We start from the raw sequence: 19,350 nt of genomic DNA, 5'->3' as shown, positions 1-19,350 counted from the left end.
CCACATCGCATACAGACAACATCCTCCCAGCATCCACCCTAAAGACCCTCCCCGCAGAAGCTCTCCTTCCCTACCTGTAGATCATCAACAGCTCCCTAACTCAAGGCCCCTTCCCATCAACTCTAAAGACAGGACAAATCATCCCTCACCTAAAGAAACCCACTCTGGCTCCCGACAAGCTAGGTAACTATTGCCCCATAACCCATCTTCCCTTCCTAGGTAAGATCATCGAGAAAGTGGAGCCACGCAACTGCAGCAACACATGGACACCAGCAATCTCCTCCAAACTGACCAATATGGGTTCAGACCCAGTTGCAGCACGGAAACGGCAACCCTACAGTGGTAGACAACACCCTCAACATCCTTGGGGACAGCCACCCCTGCCTCCTGGTTCTACTTGACCTTCCGGCCACTTTCGATGCAGTAGACCACTAGGAGCTCACTGACAGCCTACATCGACACATGGGGATCAGCAACTTTGCCCTACTCTGGTTCAGCAGTTTGTTCAAATGGACCGCTCCAGATCGCCAATGCTATCCGTCAACTGTGGAGTCCCTCAGGGCTACGCCCTCTCCCCAGTGATCTTCAATTCATACATGGAGCCCCTGGGAGCACTCCATCAATAGGCCAACAATACACAACTATACCTCAAGATGAACTCCATCAAGGACATCCACAGTCTCAAAACATGCCTTTCGCTGATCCAGTCTTGGATGTCCAGTGCATACCTGAAGCCCAACCCCTCCAAGACAAATTCCTACTCCTCACCAACAACACAGAACACCCAGACATACAGACATGGCTATCAACCATGAACCCTGAGGGCTTCACACCCAAGCTCACCTCCTGCACCAAGTCCCTCAGCTTCCACATCGACAAACACCACTCCTTCAAGACACACATAGCTAAGAAAACTCAGACAGCTTGGTATCATCTCTGCCTCCTGCAGAAAATCAAGCCCTTCATCCCTCCGGGCAACTTTAGATCCACCATTCAAGCACTGGTCCTAACTCACATCCCCCCGGCCCTCATTGACGTTCACTGGCTCCCACTGCACACGCAAATCACCTTGAAGTCCTGCTGCATCAGGTAGTTGTCCTCCATCTACCCAGCTACCTCGCAGAGAAACTCTGCATCTCCGGTGGACAGCGCACTACCAGAAGCCAGGACACATGCAGACTTGAAATCTGCTGCTGCAAAAAGAAAAGGACCAAGAAAACAAGCCTTCTCTGCCTATGCCACAAGGCTATGGGACCTCCTCTCTGTCAGCATCAGACTTGCACCCACGCTTCTGCAATTTGGAAAAGAACTCAAGACCCACCTCTTTAAGGAGTCTCTTCTCCTCAACAGCTACGTCATCATGTCGCCCCCCACTGTATATCTGTTCTTTTGTTACCTCTGAAAAGCACTCTGTTATGCATCTGTACTGTTGTATACATCTGTCAATAAATACACATAATAATAATAATAATAATAATAATAATAATAATAATAATAATAATAATAATAATAATAATAATAATAATAATAATGTAAATTCTCCTGGCTCTCTGGACCAGTGAAGGACATTGCTGGTGTTTAATTGGACAACCTACTCTGATGGTAGTTACAGAGTTCTCACCTTTAGGGGCGTCCAGAGATTATGTTACAATGGAGAGTCCATTGATAGGAGACTGAATGACAGGAGGACAGAACCAACGATTGTAGCGACAGGAGGGGAGAAGGTGACTGGAGCATGAGAAGAGTAGTTGGGATTATGGTAAGGGAGGAACTGAATGGGCCTCATTCCCAGTGCGGCGGTAAGGGGTTAGCGGCGCCGGTAAGGATGCCGGTGCCGTTAACCCCTTATCGCCGCATTCCGAGGTCCTTTAGCGGGTCCCGCTAAGGGTGGCTGGTAAAACCAGCCTCCCTTAGCGGGACCCGCTAAAGGACCAGAGAGCTAATAACGGGTCCGTTATTAACGGACCCGTTATTAGCTCCCTCCCCATTCCCATTGAGCCCTATGGGGGCTCGAGTGGGAATGGGGATGGTTTCCCTGAATGGGGAAATACCGGGTACTCCAAGGTTGGAATGACCCGGTAAGTCCCCATTCAAGGAACCCGGAACGGGTATGCAGTAAGGGGGTAGCCATGGTGCTAATAGCACCATGGCTACCTCCAACCTCGGAATGAGGCCCAATGTGTCCCAGGATTGGGGGCCCTTTTCCTTTGTGAAAGCTCCTGGGGCTCCTATCCCTCCAGGTGGCTCCCATCCCTCCTGTGTTGGATTGGGTGGCTCTCAGCCTCTGATGGAGGTGACTCAAGAGGGAGACTGCTTGTGATCTAGCCCGGGCAGAACCCTTGGTGAAGGTTTAGTGCTAGAGAGGTGAGCTTTAAAATATCTGACAAACAAAGAAGGACAGAGACTAATTAGTTAGGGCCCTAGCAATCCGTTATATAGTCACAAGCACTGTTCTCAAAGAATGAGGGCTCCACACTCCGTAACCATTCTCTCATTATTTAAGTTCCCTAATATTCCTATGTTCATTGTGGTTGGGCGGGTAGGGCACTGCTGGCTCTCAGGTTTCCACAAACCTCACGAAACATCATTTCAAAAACGAACCCCTCAGGATCAGTCTAGCTAGGTGGAGGGAGCCTTGAAACATTCCTCTGCCACGTGTGTGAGCTTATGAGCCATCAATGTATTCATTGGGCCCGTTTGCATACAGTTGTGAGCACAATTTAACAAACGTGGTAATCCTGCTCTCTAATTAAATCAATTTACATGCAGATTTGAGAGTTTATTATCTCTATGGTGTAGAGTTATTGATTGTTTTATAGTGACATGCTATTTATGTTAAGGCAATAGGGCATGTGACGATATCGCAGTCACTATCCGGGGCTCCTAACAGCCCCATTTATGGTAGGCAGAGGCATTTTCAAATAATCACTAGGAGGTGAGTGCATCAATTTTCAAGAATGTGTGTGTAGATCTCAGGTGACCTTTGTAGTGCCCCTCTTCTATCACCAACAGATAGGGCCTCATTACGAGTACAGCGTTAAACTGCCGGTGCTACCAGCGGGTTGCTGCTGTACCCGTAACACCGGATCCGCCATCTGACTTCCTGGTTCAACCAGGACATTAAAGTCGTGGCAGAGCAGGAAGTCAGGCGGGGGACTCGGAAGCACCGGCACCGTTGCTAGCGGTGCCGCTACTTCCATGACAACTCTGCCTACAGGGGCTGCTCCACCTGGCAGGATCAGACCGGCCGGGCGCAGAAGTCCCGGCAGGCAGACTTGTAGTGTGGCGGCCCAGAAACAAGGGTGCCGGTAAGTTTACCGGCACCCTTGTTTCCAGGCCGCCACACTCGTAATGAGGCCCATAGCACCTTAAGTGAGCCCTCGCTGCCGAGGGTGCAAAGCAAGCATAATGCCAAAGGGGGCCCTCTTGCCTTTGCACGAATTATAGAGGTATATAATTAGCACTTGTCCTTGCATTAACATACTAGGTAGGTAAGTCACATCTGCCTTTACACTTACAAACATACGAAATGTGTACTTACCTTTGCACTACTACTTGTATGAATTTCTCACTTGTCTGCACTATTTTGTGTGTAGTAATATAACACGGTTGTGCACCTGCATTCAAATGATGCGCCAACAAAACGAACTGTGGGAATTGGAAAGCTTCTCGAGGTTTCCACATATGCAGTTAGTATCATCCACCGCTGACTTACAATTATTACTTTTTGTTATAAGTTACATTTCACCCTGAGAGCGATTTTTGTGTAGCAGGTTTCTGACGGCAAAGCGCTTTTGTCAAAGTAGTATATTTGCCATTCCTGGCATTATATGTACCGATGAATCATTGGATTCTTTCAAATTTGTAAAAAAAATCAGATGACACTATTTTAAAAAGCCCTCCTGTACTCTGATGCGCTAAAATCCTTACCATGTTTCTTTGCACGGTTGAAATCCCTTACCTTGCCATGTTTTGCTTCTGGACCAGCTCCTGCCTTCTGGCCATAGCCTCCATTGAATCTGGCTGGACAAACCCATACCCTTGATAAGAAAACAACAGTGTGCAAGAAAGAAAGAAGAAGGAATTAGGTATTGTGCAGTACCTGATGAATTATCTGATGACTTGCTTATAAAGTCAGAGAATCTGGCAATACTATTAGGATGGAAGCATGATAAGGACATTTAATAATGTAGAATGCACCACATAAAGCTATCATTTATTAACATGTATCTCATGGCAAGAATATCAATACATGTATTATTGGCTCTTCTTTGAATTTGCCAGAAATACTTTAAAAAAAGTATAATCGTAAAAGTCAAACAATTACAAATAAATGCGGAAAGACTTTCCTTCCCGGTTAAAATGGGAAAAGTTTAATATAGTTGAAATCTCATAAAATACTGTTATATCAATTTTCTGTGCCGTTAAAAACAGTGACTTGATTCATTGGTTCATAAGAAGAAACGTGTTGTGTTGCAGGGGTTATGGTAGAGCGGTTTGTAAACTGTTATAAGATAAGAGTATAAGCAGAAGAGATGGAAAGAATAAATTTGACGGATGTGGTATGTTTGATGGGATAAGGAATAGTAACCAGGATGGGAGAGAGGAGAAAATCCTTTTTCAGAGTTCAGTGGGAAATTGAAATATTTTAATTCCCAGTTTAATGTTTATTTAGAGTACATTTTCTCCTAACGTTGCTGCTAAGAATACCTTTGTCACTTTTAAATCGTATTGGGGATGATTCACAAAGCATTTTTGTAGTCGTAAATTCCTCATCAATAACTTTATTCGGCCATGAAGTCATGAAAGTACATCCCATTACATACAGATAGAAAAAACTAAATTAAATGTACATATTGTCTGAGTACAGTGAAACCGATTACCGAAAGGCCAAGGCTCGCCCCTTTAATCAGCAATTTCGGGGATCCCACTAACTTCTCTTCAACTGAACCTGAGAAACAGTTTTGATTGTTCGAGTGGGGTTCCCTGGTACTCTTATCCCCAGTGGCACTACATTGGTGCCAGAAAGCACGGGGGGATATGATCTTATTCCAAGGGGGCTGACATTATTGCATGTAAAGTTAGGTCTGCTTCTAATCATGCTGTTTTGCACCGGGCGACATTTCACATCAAAGCCCAAGATCCCATTTGCTGTTCTCTGAACCCTGAAGCTGATCCGAATATGGTCAAAACTGCTTTCCCCCAGAGATTGGATTCTGATGAAATTTACAATGTCCTCACGGTTTACAAATGAAGAGCCGCGTACTACACAGAGCCACCAATTAGTGCTTTTGTTATTCAGACCTTCCCTTGTTTCTAAATGATCAGGGGCAAGCTTGGGGACATTTTGCCAGAATACAACCCCTCCCTGCCCCCAACATCCCTTTGTTCCTCTTAGTGTCTGGCATGCCCTTTCCATGATGTAATTCGTGGGCCCATGAACGGGGACCATAAGGGTCACAATTGGATGCCACATGACCATTCTCTCTGGCTGGTTTATAAGCCATTCATTTGGCACTAGGAGTGCCATCAGCCCACTAGCTGGACTTTGGGGGCTGGGAGGCATCATTGCATTACATGGGACGGAAATCTGGGGGTGGAGGCTATGGTGACAGAGTGGATGTTGACCTGTCGTTCCATCGCCGTCTGTACACTATTGTTACCTGTCCTCTCTGTAAATCCCCCATTGGGCCCTAGACCAACCAAGTTGAAGCTGGTTAAGCAATTGGGATTTTCGGAGTCTATTGCTACTGGTGCTTTTAAATCTCATTGGGCATCATCTGATCTTACTTGTGACTCCTCCCTATGCCCCTCCTTACCTTGGGCGTCTAGGAGGTCCAGGCGTAACCTCTTTAAGTCTGCCAGCTCAGTTAAAACATGACTGCACTTACACCCACTACAAACACTAGCCTCAGATGCCTCCTTTGCAACAGAGAACAGGGTATGCACAGCAACTAGGCCAGGAGCAATAACTGGGCCGTTCTCTGCAAGTCCTACATTGTCCACATTCTCCACTTTCCCCCGTCCTCCGTACATGTGGGTAGACTTTCGGCAACCATGGGAAGTGACAATGCAATAGATTCTAAATCGAGTTCACGTGGCAAGTCCAACATCGTTGTGGTCACAACGTCTCCAATGTCTCCATTGGGATATGTCCTAACCATCAGTTCTCCCTGGGACGACACATTTTGGAAGGCATCAACTTCGCAATTCACTGCTGTGCAAGTCCTGTTTTGTATGTTGTCACCTTCGCCCGCACCTAGTGTAATGCAAATGATTTTGGGGGTGTTGCATAAGTCTGGAGGGTCAGGCTAGTTTCACCTAGCCACCAAAAATATATTCAAATGCATGGCCTCCTGAGGTAGAGGTGGATGGTTGAGATAATGATGCCTGCACCGCCAGGGTCCCCTGGACATAAGTTAGTTCCGCCATAGGTGGTAGGCAATCCCCTGGACACACCCTCAACCAATGGTGAGCCTGCTGCCTCATTCGTCATGGGGGCATCAACGACCCGGCACACAGAGTTACTGCAGTCAGCTCAACCGCAACCGATCCTCAACCTCTTTATCCTTGGCTTTTTTGTTACCACCCCAAGCATCCTGATTGGTGCCCAAGAACTGGTTGATTTAATTGATTAGCATATTCGCTTCCCCTGTGACTCTTATGGGGCTTTGGAGCAGAGTCTTTTTCTTTTCCACACCAAATGCACCAGTAACAGAGTGTAATAAGTAGATAATTTACAAGTAATTTGAATAACACCAAAAGGTTACCTTAGAGAAACACCAGTCGTTCTCCTTCCTAAGCTGCCTTCTTCAGAAAGATTCCGATAGGGGTAGAGAACGAGTGCCTCCCTGAGACCCTTCCTCCGCCCACAACACAAGGAGTAAGGAGGGGAAGGACCCCAGGGAAACCCTCTGGGGAAGAAAACCCTGTGTCGATGCTCTGGATGGATGTCGTCTGTCTGGAGAGGTTCTTGGTACCCGGACTATCCGCTGAAGGGGAGCCGTCTGAATAAAGACAGAGGAAAGTGGTAAGTTTAAGAAGGGAAACTAGAAAGCAGAATATGGGTAGAGAAAACGAAGAGTACCTGATCGGAAAGGGGGTACCACTTATCGAGCTATATTGCAGATCTTCCGATAAGACTCAGATAGGAGTAACCTTGAGGCCGTTCCCAAAAGAGAACGATTCTCAAATCTCAATGCTGCGGATCGGACCCCGCATATCCCTGTTTCGCTCGCCAGGGAGAAATTCTCACTAGCAAACCGATCAGTGAGGTTCAGCTTGTAACGAGTGAGTCTGAGAGAGTCCACTCGAGTCTCCGATGTCGTGCAAGATTTGGGAGAAGGAGTCAGGTGAAGCGTTGTTGTGGAAGAGTAGCAACGCGTCCGCGCGTTGTCTGCAGGAACAGATGAACCGGCTCCGGAGCCGGGGGGCGGTCCTGGTGTAAACCTAGACCCACACCATCCGTAGCGGCGGCCATCTTGGGAGTAAAGATGGCCGCAATCCGTCTAAGAGACCATCTATGCCACAGAGACCATGGTCTCCGCAGGGGCGTGACACAGAGGGCTTCAATGCCATTTTCCGCTTGACAATCAAAATGTTCCTTTTTACTTGGTTAGATGGGGCAGGGATGGGGGAGAGGTAGTATAAGGACTGGTATTTATTTTTCAGGTGGACTTGTGGGGATCAAGAGTCAAGGTCATGGCAGTCTTTGGCAGCAGGGGAGACCTGGGGAGTAAGAAGGGGCAAGAACCCAGCCCAACCTAAACAGCGTGTCACCTGATTTAACTGATTTAAATGGCAGCTTGCTCTGCACAGAGCTTCTTCTTTACTCTGGGCTTCTGATCCATTAGCTTGCAGCCCCGCACTCTATAATCATGATCGATATTCATGTACAGTCCTCACTCCAGTGCTGCCAGCTGATCCCGTAGATCAGCGGACCGCAACATGCCTCCACATACACCACACTGACACCCCGCCACACCAGGCATCCTGTACTTGCAAGCATTCTGTCAGCCATAGGCAGCGCTGAACACCGGTCTACACAGGGTTACCTTGAAAAAGTTGAAGCACCTTACTACCTGCTTAGTGCTTCACTCTTATGTCAGAGGGTTCATTCAAGCTTCAAAAACAGAGTCAATGGAGTCAATGGATCATAGGTAAGGCATAGGAGGCGCGCACTGCGGAGTGCCTGTCAAGTGCAGATTGCTGTTCTGCTGGACCCGCTGCACCACGCGCTTTGGATTGACTTTTTTGTGATCACAATCATTCGTTTGAATCTTTCCCATTCAACTTCAACTTGCAATCAGGCAACTCCCGACCTTCCTGTGAATCAACTGAAATACAGGCGGGCGTGTGCACCGCACCAGCTCATGCTCACTGCGGAGTGCCTGTCGAGTGTAGACTGCTGTTCTGCTGGACCACGCGCTTTGGATTTTGACTTATTCGTGATCACGATCGATTGTTTGGAATCTTTCCCATTCAACTTCAAATTGCAACCAGGGTATTTACAACCTCTGTGTAGATCCTTGCCAAAACTAATTTCTGTAGTTATTTCATTAAAATCTCTTGATTTCTACCTCTTTTAAATTCTCTTCATAGCCATGCCCAACTCCCTGTGATCCCACTAAAATACACTGCGGAGAGTCTGTCGAGTGCGGACTGCAGAGCGTGGTGCCACATGCTGTGTGCTGTGTGGCTGTGCCCACCCTCTGATCTAAAGTACTCCCGTTACCCTGCATATCACCCATAAGTTGAAACCTTATTTCGTAAACCTCTCGCCTTAAGTTTGTGTTACCTGCTACTCCTAATGGCAGCCTTCAGACTCACGACTGATGTGCCTCACTCTACCATGCTAAACCTCAATAAACACCCCCGAGTTGTACCTCAATCCTAAGTTTGTGCAGTGACCCCCTGTGGCCAATCTCCACCAAAGCCTCAATACTCCAGCGCAGATCTCAGAAACTTCCGCGCAGGCTTAAAGGACGACTAAATCCTTGGTCCAAATTTAAAACCTACAATTACCTTTCCCAGAGATCTTACCTCGCTCAACTCTGCTTCAGTGCCTCGAACTGTCGTCCCTTTCAATCCTACCGGTATGTTATCTGACATTGCTATGGAAGCATGCACGACCCCAGGCAACGTAAAACAAGAATCTGACTTTTTTCATACTCCCACTGCTATTCTAGACCCCTTACGGCCTCTTGAAGTGCATGCAACCATTCATACACTAAACTCAACCTTAATACCGCAACTATACTCCTAAGTTGTTAGGAATAATGCTACTCAGATCTCATCATCCATGAACTACCTCCCTTCTACCACTCGAGACCTTACGAGCAGCGTACCCCTATCTGCGGAGAGTCACTCTATTCTTCATCCGCAAACCTCCACGCAATTTGCTTCGGAATCACAGACTCTTCACTCCGTTGATGGACTTGCTTCCAGACTCTCGAACTCTCCTAATCTGTATACCAACGATGATCCAGCTGGAAGCATGTCCCACACAGATTCAGATTCATCGTTGGTGGCTTCTTTTTTTAAACCAGCACCAAGACCATCATTTGGATTTCCGTCATCCACCTCTCTGGAAACTGTACTCGCTGCTATAAACTCTAGCATCTTCACGTTGACCAAACTTTATGCATTCATTGATCAAAAGGCAGCATCACATACTGCCCTTCTTCAATCCTTAGTAGCTAAAGTAGATTGGATTGCCGCAAAACTTATTCTTGTGTCTACTTCTAATATGAACACTGTCCCTTTCCAGCACTCTGCACCCAATATATCTTTACCTGTTTTGCCTATAAATGTGTCCGGGACGGAGAGCACTAGATTGCCCAAACAGTCCTTGCCACCCCCAGGTATCTTATTATCCCCCACCTTTGTCTCATCTGGGAGACACCAACATCTATCCATCCCCAGTGGTGACATTAGAAAACGATTGTACTAAAATACCCTTATTTGATGTTTTCCAGCCAAACCAACTAAGGGGAAGAAAAAAGATAAAAAGAGGAAAAAAAGGTAATACATAGAATGGTGACACTCCTAAAGAGACCACTAAAAAAACTAAAAATGTATCCGTACCTAATAAAAAAAATCTGAACCAGAAAACTAAGATGTTTATTAAAAATCTAAGATTCCTAAACAGAGCCTCTCGGTAACCATCAATAATGATGACGACGAAGTAATTGAGGTGGACAACCAACCTGTGGCACGGATAATCTCTGCTCTCCTTCCTTCGTGTCACCCACCAGCAGGTAAAGGTACTGCTGATAGTCGTAACGTGAATGAGGATGTAATTGATGTTTGTTTTACCATCTATAACTGAGCAGCCTTCAGGTTCACCTACCAATGAAGCCGACCTGATGGATCTATTGGTGTACTCTATATCTACATTACCATTGACAGATATTGTACATCAGAGCCTTCACTGTACCCAGGTTTCATTGGGCTAGCCGAAACAAACCTTTTGTGTCAACATCGATATTGAACACTCATCCCTCAAAACCTTAGCAGACAAATGGGCTGCCACTCTCTGTTCACCCCCAAAGGACATCCCCACCATTCCCGATGTATAGCAGGTTCTAGATAAACCCAGCCCAATCCAGACTATCACTTTACCTCAGTCGATTATCAATCAACCACTGATTGTATCTGAGAAGTCCTCCCTAAATACAGCTGATTCAAACCCTAGGCAGACTAAAAGATTAGACTCAAATACAATAATCATAACCATGCTTGATAGACTGAGAAGTGATCCATATTCCCAACAGATCAGTATTGCTATCGTTCACTCTATTGTGGGTCTTGAGTATAATAAAGTCTACCGACATTGAATAAGTTACATTTCTAGATCCTGTTAACTTTGATGTGGTGGAGCTAAGCATTCCTTCTGGATGATAAAGAACATAATATGGCAATCCCGATATGACCTAGAACAACAAGGTCTTTTCATAGAAATTAGGACATATGCACCTGCGGTGAAACAAACTAATTCTCATCTGCATCAACTGAAAAAATCTTTAGTTTTAGATTCTGAGCCTGATTCTCATTCAATCAATCAAGGTTGTTGTAAATGTCAAGCGTCAACGGCCCTGACTAAAGAACGTAATCAACACTTACCTCCAACTCGCCCCAAGTCTAGATGGGGTTGGCTTTCTGAAATCACTGAAATCACTGCCAATCGGTCTATCAATTAGCATGACATTCACCCGCCTTCTCATTCGTGTACATTGGGTGTTTGGAACACAAGAGAGTTTATGCATCTTTTATCTCCTAAAGCTAGCTCCCTTAGTCAATATGATGTCGTCATGCTTCAAGAGACCTGACTTACAACAGAACCAACATGGCCAGATCACCAAATCTCTTATGTTCCAGCAATCAAAGCTCAGAGAGGGCGACCATCAGCAGGTTTGCTGACTGCGGTAAGAATTCAATCACAACTTCAGCTAGACAACTGCTCCTCTCCCCATTCAGGCATCCAGCTAGCGAAGATGACATGCTTAAACCCATATCCCCCTTTTTATCCTAAAACAGCCCTAGTAAATATTTACTGGAACCCTTAACGACTGACGAGTCTCAGTTTCTTCAGTTGACAGAATCAACTCTTGATTCAATCTTACTTGACCCTCAGATCCAAACCACGATCATAGCAGGTGATTCTAACGTTAATTGCTTATCATCAGATGTTAAACACTGTAAATCACGAGCAATCAAATGGATGGCGCTTATGGAAACTAGAAATGTTATGTTAAATGGATCGTCTAATTTAGACACTCCTCCAGACCCCACCTGGTCAAGATGCTCCCTTTACTCTACAACAGACTATGGGCCTCATTATGAGTCCGGCAGTAGTTGTGCCGGTAAAAACAGCACGGCTGCCGCTGGAGTAATTTTTTTTCTGGCGACTGGCAAAGGGGACTTACCGGGGCATTATAGCCCCGGCAGTCCCGGTAATTCCCCATTGCCGGGCGCCGGAAAAAATTACTCCCCATTCCCATGGAATCCCATTGGACTCAATGGGAATGGCGAGGACGTTAGCACCGGCACCATTGATGAATAGTGCCGGTGCTACCGTCAAGTTCTGCGAGCGGGTGCCGTTCCGCCCACCTGGTCAGACCTGGCAGGCTGAAAGGCACCCGCTCGCAGAACTTGGAGTATGCCGGTCCAGTAACAACGGTGCCAGTAGCTTACCGGCACAGTTGTTACTGGACCGGCATACTCGTAATGAGGCCCTATGTTTTTATATCCACTAATGCGAATAATCGTGTTGCCACCTTCAAGATAGTTCCAAATACGGCGAGTGACCATCAAATCTGGGAGGTTGAATGGATCCCTCATATTACAGTGCCTCAAACTCATTATGTACATCCAGTGTCACTCAATCAAAGTCGAAATCGCCTATATTGGCGGCCTCCTGTACTAGCTTCACTAACGCACCGGCTATTCCAGGCTTTCACACATGAAGACCTAACAAAGGAGCCTAACTATACAGAATTTTTGAAAGTTTTTACCTGTTCCCATCATAACTATGCTCGTCCAATATTTAAACATAAATATAACTTTCTACCAGACGTTCATGACCATAAAAAAAAAATGCAAGAAGCATTGACATCTCTTTCTCCTCTCACTCACAAGCAACAGAGGAAAAATCTGAGAACTAATTATAGGAACCAAATAAATCAAATCTCAGCAAACAAAAGACAGATTGAATCAGAATCCATGCTGTCTGTATTAATGCATCAATCAGCTTCAGAAATTCTGAACTTGATAAATGATTCTACTACGAATACAACTCAATCTCTGTTGCTTAACACTATTGAACAATCGTGGATCAAGCACTTTAGCACACTCTTGTTTACCACAATAACATACCCAACCATTCCGCTTACTAAACCACCTGATCTACCATCACAAATTCAATTTGACAAATTAGACATCATTTTATTAATTAAAAAACTTGGAAGATGCGGATATATCCTTAGACCTACTCCTGGTAGCACCCGACAAGGCAAAATTGAAACTCTGGTGGTGGGACTGGTCCAATACTTGGGAAATATGCAACACTTATGCTAAATTTAAATCTGGTGCTTTCCTTCCCAAATCTGTGCATTCTCTTCCCTCATATTTAAACAAATTCCTTGACTCGGCTTACGCCAGTGCAATACTTCCACTGCGCCTAAATCTTTGGCCAACAAGGACTAGATTAGCTTCATTTGTTTGAAATGTAAAGCCCGACACAAGATGCAGATTTTGCAAAATACAAGAACACCAGGAAACTCTTCAACATTCAAATACGGATGTTCTTCATTGTCAGATTCAAGAAACATAGCCTTTTTCAAACATCTGAAAGAGTTCCAATTATTGACCAAGGAGACAACGTGGATCTATATATTCAATGCAAATAACATCTCACTGAACATATCAACAGTTAACGAAGGCCCCTGGGCATTACCTGAGTCAGTAATGCCCCCGCCGCGAGGGGCATATAGCTATTAGTACACCCGCAAAAACTGCGCTGCAGCGTTTCGTGTGAAAAAAAAAAGACAAAGAAAATGGCCGCCGCGAAAGGGAAAACGGACTGCGTCGGGAGTGGACGCGCTGGAAACAGAAGCGTTCCGAACGCGTCCACTCCCGAAAAAAAAAAGGTAAGTGGGGTTGGGAGGGTGGAAGGGAGGGGCAGGGAGGGGAAGGGAAAAAAAACGACAAAAAAAACATATTTCGGACTCCGGCGGAGGACGATGGAAGACTCCAGCCATGTGGAGGCTCAGAGCGTGGATGGCTGCCATCGTCCCCCACCGGAACCAAGGAAGGGATAGAAGGTAAGTGGGGTGGGGTGGGGAGGGCAGGGAGATGGGAGGAGGGAGGAAAGGAAAAAAAAAAACCTTATCTGAGTCCCCGGCGGGGGGCGAAGGCAGCCTCTCAGCCGTGGGGAGGCTCGGAGTGGAGAGGCTCCGCTTCGAGCCTCCTCATTGGCTGAGGGGCTGCCATGCCCGCTGGTGAGGACAAGGTGGCTAGAATCCTGGCTGAGAATCAAAGGATTCTCAGCCGGTTTATGCCTCGGCGAGGGCCAATCAGAATGGCTCTTTCTTTCTGATTGTGCCCTCGCCGGGTACTAATAGTTTTTATCTCGTTTTTATAACTGTGATAAGTCTTTTATAACATTATCTTTTATTTCAGGTTGAATAACTCACTGAAGAATAATTCATTTAATCACTACTCTCACTGAACCTGTTTATGTATTTAATAACCATATCCACTCTTAAACAATCTAAAGCAAACAAGTAATGTGAATTTAAACCTGTGGTAATTGTTGAAAATGTTAAGATAATGACAATGACTGATGTAACAATTCTGTTGAAAAAATTGAATATCAACAAAAACAACTTAATACAAAGAAAAAAAACGAGGCTTTCTAGCCCTTCACAACAGTTTGGAACAGCAGCACCCTTCGCAGCAGGCTCCGCCGCGAAGGCTCCAAACCAGGAATTAACAATTGTCAGGCACGTCGGAGGAGTGGGTGGGGGCTTCCTTCCTTCTCTCGTTTCACGTCAGGTGGGACAGAGCTTCCAACCTGGAACAGCAGCACCCTTCGCACAAATTGTAACTGTGCAATTTTCACTTAATGTACCTTAGAGGACACCTAACACACTCGGCCTGATTCAAAGAAGCGTTTTGTAATGGTGCAATCCGATAGGAAAACGCTCAGTGAACCAGGCCCTCAATGTCTTTAATCAGGTAACCGTTGCTTATTTTACTTGTAAAAAGGTTTTACTTACTTTTCAAATAGATCTCCTATTTTATTAGAAGTTATAATATTTTAATGTATTAACTGTAATGGAAAGAGCTCATGAACAAACATCTTTTAGCAGTGTAATCCATATATACAGATTGCAGGGCATTCAGCCCCTCAACGCGTTAAGTTCTTCATTAGGAAAAACCATCCACGTGGCTTTCAAGAAGTCCCTGAAAACTTGGCTCTTTTACTAATTTCCTTCCCTTGCGGAATCGACGCCTCAGTCAGCACTAGGACACACTCAGGTGAGCGGGCATTCTATAAAGAACCCTAATCATAAATACAAAAATACTGAATGTAAAATCATAATCTGGAAGAATGATTTGTCTACTAAAGTCAAAGCCCAAGTGCACCAACTTGATCTCCATAGTTTCAATGTTGCATTTCATGATTGGTGCCAACTTATTGTGAATGCAGGAAACGAGTGGCAAGAAAAGGCTATGCTGGTTTACTACAGGGCCTTTTCTAGATGTCTTGTTTGTAATACACATTAGCCACAATCCTTAGTTTTGTAGCTCCCAGTTTCAACAAAGACATACACAAATACCCGTGCGCTGCCCTAGCATCTGGGCTGGTGAGATGAGTCTCTATTGCTCCTCATACCCATGATGCAGGCTGTTGTGGTTGCTTCAAAGTTGTGAAAGACACACAAACTAAAATACACACAGAGAAAATGTTAAGAAATTATACTCCAAATGATGCTGATTAATCACAGAGTAATCAGAAAGCTTGGTATAAGTAATTTGGAGTGGCTGTGCATATGAAGCCTTTTCAGTGAAATCTCGGTGCACAAAGACGTGTATATTTGATGTGTACACAATGCTAATAATGAGAGCAAACTAAGAGTTCTCACTGTACATGGGATGGGAAATACGGAATCCAGTAACATATGGCGCAAACAGCATAGCGAGTTTGCACAGCAAAAACTTATGGATCAGCAAAAGCAAATTCAACTTTTACAGATGATAATAAAATAAGTATTTACAGGCCTCGCAAATGCTTAAAAATCCCACTAGACCTTAGTTAACATACTCAACCTAAGAGAAATGCACTTGCCCCATTGTGACGGTGACACAATATTTACCAGTGCTTTCTGTAAAATAGTGCATGTCACCACAAGCACACATATTTGGTGCAAAGTTGCCACCAAAAGGCCAGCCATGCACAGTAAAACGTAGCGGCCATTTACTGCAAACAAGATTTGTGTGCGGTAAATGTCATATACAAGTTTCAAACATCCCCATACCTGACAGCAAGGTCGAGTATAATGCAAATAGTACCCGCCCTTCATAAAATCTCCTTGCCAATACGAGAGGGACAGTAGATTTTGCAAGCCTTGAATTAAAAAATGCAGCAAAACATCTACAAGAATGTTTTCGCAAAAAATATGCAATTGATGTGCATTTAGAGATGGAAACTGCTTCAATAAAGATGACCCCTGCTAACTGTGCAGGGAGTATGAATTCTATTAAAGACTAGGAGGTGAGCATTATGCTTTAACTTCTTTATTTTACTACTCCTCAGCAGTTTCAACAAACTAATAAAACCAATAACAAATACTGAAAAATGTCTCAACAGACTTTTCTTCCTTTGAAACTACAATCCCCATAGTCTCTGTAGTCCATCTCACTCTCAGTTCAGCTATGACCACTTCCTGTCCCTGAGCTCCTCATCTCTTTTACTTGCTCTGAAATGTCACTCTTTAACTCCACACAAAGTCCTGCAACTAGCAAAGACTTAGATCACTTCAAACCGAATGTCGAACTTCCTCGACTCCAGGCGATTACGTCTGCCACTCTCCTACATCAATTGTTCTTCATTTTCTGCGCAATACATAGCTTGGGTGGGAATTTAATGCTCGCCTCCTAGTCTTTAATAGAATTAATACTCCCTGCGCAGTTAGAAGGGGTAATCTTTATTCCAAGACAAGACGGGAGGCAAGCATTATGCTTGTTCAAAGCTTCCCAACACTGCGACCGCTAAACTCTCGGTCGGCTTGAAATAAAACTCTTTAAATGTTCAATCATTCGACCAGTCTGACGTTAGCATAATATCTCTAAGGGATACCCCTGTCTTAAACGCCTTAGATGCCATGGCTCCTCGCACTGAATGCGCTCCGTACTTTCCTACGTCTATCCCATCTGCCTGCATGATCTCTTTCACCCATCTGGCAATAGTGGCTGTGGATACGCCCTAAAAAGGCAGTCCACGCGCTATAAGCAATTGAGTGGTATTCGCGGCTCTGTGTTCCGCTGTCCTGCTTTCATATTCTCTGACGCAGCTTGCAACGCACCATTTAGGTCTATCCGGAAAATATGGATAGTGCATTGATGAAGTACCTGTCTTGGTTCTCTTCACTATTGTGAACGTTACGCCCTCTGGCCCAAAGGACCTCCTATCTACCTCTAACGCCCTCACATCTGACACGCGCTTACAAGACACTAGGCATAAAAGCATCGCTAATTTCCCTGATAACTGCTTTAGGGATAAATATATGTTCCCTGGCCAGCTCTCCAATAGCTTCAGGACGACCAGCACGTCCCAGACTGTCTTGTATCGAGGCTCTGGAGGCACCTTAAATCTGGCCCCTCAAATGAGTCTAACTACTGCTGGGTGCTCACCAGCTGGTACCCCCTCGATAGCCAGGTGCCCCCTGGAAATCGCAGATCTGTACACACCTATGGTGCGGAACTCTCTTCCACCTTGTAATAGCTGCGCTAAAAAGTTTAAGATCATCACTACAGGGGCTGAAATGGGATTAAACCCTCTCCCTTTGCACCAGGTAGTCCACTTTCCCCAAGCCGTGTCGTGGCTCCTTCTCCTGGACGGAGCCCAGGATTCTGCGATGAGCTGAGCAGCCTGAGCCGAAATGCCTGGCAGCGCCCAACGTCTACTGATATCCTGCACGTAATGAGCCGGAGTGTCCTTCTCACTCTCAGAGGATGATATGACCCAGCTGGGTCCGTGAGCAGGTGCTCTCCTTCTGGGAGTATTCTCGGGTGATCCACTGTCAGCTCCATAAGAGTCGGAAACCCCACTTGGGACTTCCAGAACGGCGCTACCAGCAGCAGTCCCGCCCTCTCCCTCTGACACTTCGCTAGAACTCTGCTCAGCAACATGAATGGGGGATAGGCGTAGTGTGGGCCTCTGTTCCATTCTTGAAGGAACGCATCTGTCCCTCGAGCTCCCGGGTCCAGCCTCCAGCTGAAGTATACTGCTGTTTGGGCGTTCAACCGTGATGCGAAGAGGTCTATGTGTAGCGGGCACCATCTCTCGTTCATCTTCTGAAACACTGCTGGATTCAGTCTCCAATAGCTGGAGTCCGTGAGGTAGCGAGAATTCCAGTCCGCTATCACGTTCAGTGTCCCGGGGAGGTACTCCGCCATGACTAATGTCTCTGATTGCAGGCAAAAATGCCAGAAATCTTTCGCTAGTTCAGCTAGCATTCTGGATTTGGTGCCGCCTAGATGGTTTATATATCGCACTGCTGATATCTTGTCCATCTTTAATAAGACGCACAATCCCATTTTCCCCTTCGTGAAGTCTCTGATCGCAAAAGACCCTGCTAGCAGCTCTAGGCAATTTATGTGGAGGAGGAGTTCCTCTTTGCCCCATTTCCCTCCTGTCTGCAGGTCTCCGCACCTTGCTCCCCAGCCCAGTCGACTGGCGTCGGATTCTATAATCAGATCTGGACGGTCTCAGAAAATGGCACGCCCATTCCAGGCATCCATATTCTGCAACCACCATTCCAGCTCCGTTTTGGATTCCTGATCCAACGGCACAGATTGATGATACCTCAAGCCCTGCTGCAGATGTCTTATCTTTAGCCTTTGTAACACCTGATAATGTAAGGGACCAGGGAATATGGCTTGGATGGAGGCTGCTAGTAGCCCCACTATTCTCGCCAGGGTTCTGAGAGACACCACTTGTCTCTGTAGACACCCGCTCAGTTCTCTCTTGATGTCGCAGATTTTTCACGCTGGCAGCTCGAGAGTCGCTTTCCTGGTATCTAGGACGAAGCCCAGAAAGTCCAGCCTCTGTGCCGGTTCGGTGTCTGACTTCTCTACATTCACAAGGAATCCTAGTGATGCCAGTAGCTCTTGGACCCATCTGGTCTGGTATATGAGAGCCTCTCGGTCCTCGGCTAATAGCAGGAGATCGTCTAGATAGATGATCAATCTTATACCTTTCTCTCTTATAGCTGCTGCAGCTGGCTTCATCAGCTTGGTAAAAGCCCAGGGAGCAGAAGCAAGCCCTAAGGGCATGCTCTTGAATTGCCAGAGCTGTCCTTTCCAGCAAAAAGCTAGGAATGTCCTGAACTCTTCTGCTATTGGGATTGTTAAGTAGGCATCCTTCAGATCTAGCCTCGTCAGTCAGTCTTTCTCTCTGAGTGAGTCTCGCAGCTGGTGGATGCCCTGCATCTTGAAGTGACGGTAAACTACCCAACTGTTCAGTTCCTTCAGGTTTATAACTGGTCGCACCTTCTCCTTTCGGTGCACCAGAAACATATTGCTTATGAATTCGGGGTCTCTCGGACACCTCTCTATAGCTTT

The 19,350-nt window shown here is 45.8% G+C and overlaps 1 protein-coding gene across 2 annotated transcripts in view; it reads right to left on the bottom strand.

Moving 5' to 3' along the window:
- Positions 1-19,350, bottom strand: part of SAMD7 (sterile alpha motif domain containing 7) — a 219,440-nt gene that overhangs the window by 119,429 nt on the left and 80,661 nt on the right. For both annotated transcript variants that reach the window (XM_069618538.1, XM_069618539.1), the window contains exon 5: positions 3,962-4,040. In XM_069618538.1, coding sequence (XP_069474639.1) covers positions 3,962-4,040 — 79 coding nt within the window. The remainder of the gene's footprint in view (positions 1-3,961; positions 4,041-19,350) is intronic.

Source organism: Ambystoma mexicanum, chromosome 10 (assembly GCF_040938575.1).
Source record: "Ambystoma mexicanum isolate Mex_15411 chromosome 10, UKY_AmexF1_1, whole genome shotgun sequence".
Classification (NCBI taxonomy): domain Eukaryota; kingdom Metazoa; phylum Chordata; class Amphibia; order Caudata; family Ambystomatidae; genus Ambystoma; species Ambystoma mexicanum.
This window is presented reverse-complemented; position numbering and strand designations above follow the sequence as displayed.